At 43.9% G+C, this 4,248-nt stretch overlaps 1 protein-coding gene across 1 annotated transcript; it reads right to left on the bottom strand.

Moving 5' to 3' along the window:
• Window positions 1-3,210: 3,210 nt before the first annotated feature.
• Window positions 3,211-3,948, bottom strand: LOC132054260 (uncharacterized). The gene has a single exon (XM_059446303.1). The coding sequence runs from the start codon at window positions 3,946-3,948 to the stop codon at window positions 3,211-3,213; it is 738 nt and encodes a 245-aa protein (XP_059302286.1).
• Between the last annotated feature and the right edge of the window lie 300 nt (window positions 3,949-4,248).

Genomic DNA, 4,248 nt, shown 5'->3' with positions numbered 1-4,248 from the left:
TTATTAAGTCGTCATTAACTTGTTACTCGTAAATCCTTTCCGATACACATCGTATGCCTTGTCTTCTCTTGGCAAACTTTCTCCCCTTACTTTGAATACCTTTGAAATCTTAATTAGGGTCATCAAATGTCATTCCTTACTTATCGAAAACTTCATGCTCTTCTTTAGCCTATTCACTGTGCATCAAGGGAAAAATTTTCGAGGTGTAACAACTGCCCATGGAGTGATGAAAGCTGTTTTCTCTGCAACGTCTCTATCCATTAGGATATGGTCATAACTAGCGAAACAATCCACAAATGACTGTAGCTCGTGTTTGGCGCAGTTATCTATAAGTATGTGGATGTTTAGCAGTGTGAAATTGTCCTTTGGACTGGCTTTGTTGAGATCCCAGACCGAAACTATGTTGGCAAACCTGGTGGGGTATGAGGTTACTTCTACTACCTCAGACTTGATTTTCTTTTCTACCTCGTCCTTGATGCGGATACTGAGGTCTGACTTGAATTGTTGGGTTTTCTATTTCACCGGAGCGAAACCTACATTAATAGGTAACCTATGGGATACTACGTAAGTACTTAGCTCTGGCATATCGGCGTATGACCATGCGAAGATATCCACGTACTGCTTCAGTAGGTTTATCAATTCTTCTTTTAAAGGGGCCTCTAGGTGTGCACTTATCCTTGTTTCTTTGACATTCTCTTAGTCACCTAGATTTATGATTCTATTTCGTCCATGTTCGATTTTCGCTCACTTTCTAACTACTCTACCTCTTCCGCGAGACCTTCGGGTAACATTATGGTCTTGTCGTATTCCTCATGCTCTTCTTCCTCTATGCTGCTTGACTCATTCGTTTCACAACATGTCATGACATTTAGGGTTGTTTTATCATTTTTATTACTAAAAATTAAAGGCAAAGTATGTTAGTATAAAACATGCATGCGTAATAAATAGATAATTTTTTTTATTTAATCGAGGCTTTCGTTAATTTAGATTGATAAAAGTGTAAACTATTGTCCTGGCTTGGATCAACGTCAACCCATTTTCATTTTTTGAAAACATTACGAGGCACATAGAGTGATAAAAAGGGAGTAATCGGGCCTTGAATAATTCTCCCTATTTTCAAAATAAATTCATCTTTCTCTACCTAAGAGCTAGTAGCGGGGTAGAGGTCCAATTGGACAGCTGCTCGCCCGGATCTGCATCTCTGATGATGAGTGCTTCTGCATATTCTTCTAAGATGACTGAGCAATCTTCTTCTCAGAATAGCATCGCTATCCCTTCTTCAATGTCAGTATCGCCCGGCATAGACATTCAATTAGGAAATGACTGGTACAGGTTTGGGATGGGTTTGCGGAGATCCACGAACTCTTACCTCTTCTTGGTAGGTATATCATGTTCAGTTGAGATATATCCCAGTCTGAACGAAAATTGTCTTGGAGAAGGGGAATTGGCTCAATGATGCGCAAATTCTTTTCCAGACCTTTCTCGGATTCGAATCCGTTCAAGAGCATAGTTGAAGCAATCATCTTATATATTGTCGGTATGGGATTCTTAGGGTATTCTATTTTGTGGGCAGCCGCCACGAGTTCCATTACATGGAAATTAGTTTCTTTGGTGCCGCTTCGATGACAAGCACGAAACTATCCGGGTAATTGTGGACACTTACTTCTCGATGGATTATAACCTCTTGTTCCCCCCAAACAAATTTCAGAGACTGGTGAAGTGAAGATGGTACCGCTCCTGCCACGTGGACCTATGGCCTCCCCAAGAGTAAATTGTAGTTGGCAGGTATTTCCATAACCTGAAACTCAGTTGTGAATTCTGCTGGACCTATTTGAATGTCCAAATAAACTGCTCCGGTGGCATCACATCGGTCCCGTCAAATGCTTTTATATTAGTGTGGCTCTGACGAATCTTTCAAAGGTCATATCCCAGCTGTGCTAGGGTAGACTCGGGATAAATATTGAGTCCCGCTTCGTTGTCGATCAGCATAGGAGTCACTACTTTGTTGCGGAACATGACAGTGATGTGCAGTGCTTTGTTGTGATTCGTGCCTTCCTTGGGCAACTCTTTTTTCGTGAAGGTAATTTGGTGTTCTTCCACAATGTGGGCGACCATTTCGGCAAGATTTTCACTACTCGTCCGCCTGGAACATGGGCTTTCTCCAATACTTTCATCAGAGCCAAGCGGTGCTGGGATGAACTTTGTAAAAGTGCTAACACTGAGATTTGGGCCGGTGTTTTCTTCAGGTGCTCCACAATGGAGTATTCTTTGCGCTGCATCTCGTGCCAGAAATCTTCAGCCTCACCCTCAGTAATTGCCCTTTTCTTCTTTCCTTGGGGGTGCTCCTTGGATTAGATCTTCGGGAGTATAGTACCTTCCCGATCTCGTGATTCTGTGGGCTTCCGCGACTTGGACCATAAATTCTTTTCAAGGCGGTGTAGGGTTTACTTGGGCCACATGCGCAACGTCTGACGCAGGATTTGTACCTCGAATCATGGGTGTTCTTGTAGAGAAAGTGACTCCACTGTGTGCTCAAGCTCTTTCAAACACTCTCGGATTGGGGGCCTGCCTGCGACCCAGTCCTTTTCTCTTTCTATCATATGAATCATGTTGTTGCCATGGGTTGGCAGGGGATTGGTGTTTACACTTGGAGGAGTGGGTTAGAGCACGATCTCCTTCCGGTCAATTATGTCTTGTATCTTATACTTGAGATTGATGCAATCTTCAGTACTATGTCGTATGCCATTAGAATGGTAAGCATATGTCCGGTCAGCTTGGTAAAACCAGTTCTTTGGGTCGATGACCTTTGGGGGAAGCGTTTGGATCATCTCTGCTGCGCTCAATCTTTTGAGCAAATCAGTCCGTGATTCAATTAATTGAGTGAACGCACGGGCAGGCTTCTTTTCAAAGTTCGGACGTGGCATATTATAGGTATTTGGTGGTGGCTAATTTTGGTAGGTATTGGATTGGTTATTTTGTGAAGGATGGTAAGCGGGTGGGGGACTTTGATAATTTGGCTATGGAGCTTAGTAATTCGGGGGAGGTGACTGGAAGGTATTTTATGGGGTTTGGTAATTTAGGGGTGGTGATTGGAAAGTCGGCTACGGGTAATATACGGGCACAGTATTGTAAGGAGTGGGTATATAAGTATTTGGGGGAGGTGAAGCATATGCTTCCATCGGGAATTCTTCCCTTCTTTTGGGTTTTGGGCTAGGAGTGTGGGATATGATTGCCACCCTTTTGCTTCTTTATAAACTCGGTTGAGCTTGACCCAATGGACTTTTCGATCATACTTATGATTCGGCCTGTTTTGAGACCATCTTCTACGGCCTCTCCCATTTTGACCAGTTCAGACAACGGTCTTCTGGAAATTGAAAGCATTCTGTCATAGAAGTCTATTTCTTGCGAACGGATGAAGACCAACACTAATTCTTTCTCGCCCGTTGGCTGTTGTATCCGAGCAGCTTCTATTCTCCACCTACTTGCGTACTCGCGGAAGTTTTCAGTGGATTTCTGTTTGACCTTTTCTAAATAGTACCCTTCCAGTGTCGTTTCCATGTTAAAGAGGAATTTTTCCATAAAGGCCGCAGCCATGTCTTCCCATGTGATCCAACGGCATCTGTCTTGCGTCGTGAACCACTCCGAGGCTTCTCCGGTCAAACTTTGGGTGAACAGCTTCATAATGAGCACTTGGTTGTTTCGGACGCCGACCAATTGGTCACAGTAGGCCCATATATATGCTTTCGGATTACCTATCCCATTAAATAGCTCAAAATGTGGCACCTTAAAGCCTTTGGGCAAATCCAAATTTGGACGCATGCACAAGTTGTCATAGCTCAGGCTCGTGCCAATGAAGGTGGTTTTCATGGACAGTTCCAACATTGCGATCATCTTTCGTTCAAGACTTTCTTCTTGTTTTTCCTGCTCAGACTTCCAAGCCTTTTCCATCTCCTCATACTGATCAACTTCTTGATCGGGTGAAAAAGTGGCGGGGGTGACGGGTGTGTGGAAGGAAACAGCAGGACGAGTTCGGTGGGTAGGTGTAGTTTTGGTGGTTGGTAGCGAGATGATTCTTGGTTTTATAGTGATGCCGAAATGGGTGTTTTGTGGTGTTGGGTAAGAGGGTATAGAGTGAGAGGTTCCGGGAATTTGGGTAGTGTTAAGTGGTGGTGGGGTGGGTGCGAGGTACCAATGTGCCCGTCAATTGGGGTACATGGTATGGTGGTCACAATGGACTGGGTGAGAAAG

Source organism: Lycium ferocissimum, chromosome 4 (assembly GCF_029784015.1).
Source record: "Lycium ferocissimum isolate CSIRO_LF1 chromosome 4, AGI_CSIRO_Lferr_CH_V1, whole genome shotgun sequence".
Taxonomy (NCBI): domain Eukaryota; kingdom Viridiplantae; phylum Streptophyta; class Magnoliopsida; order Solanales; family Solanaceae; genus Lycium; species Lycium ferocissimum.
The sequence above is the reverse complement of the archived record's forward strand: the minus strand, read 5'-3'. Positions and strand labels throughout refer to the sequence as shown.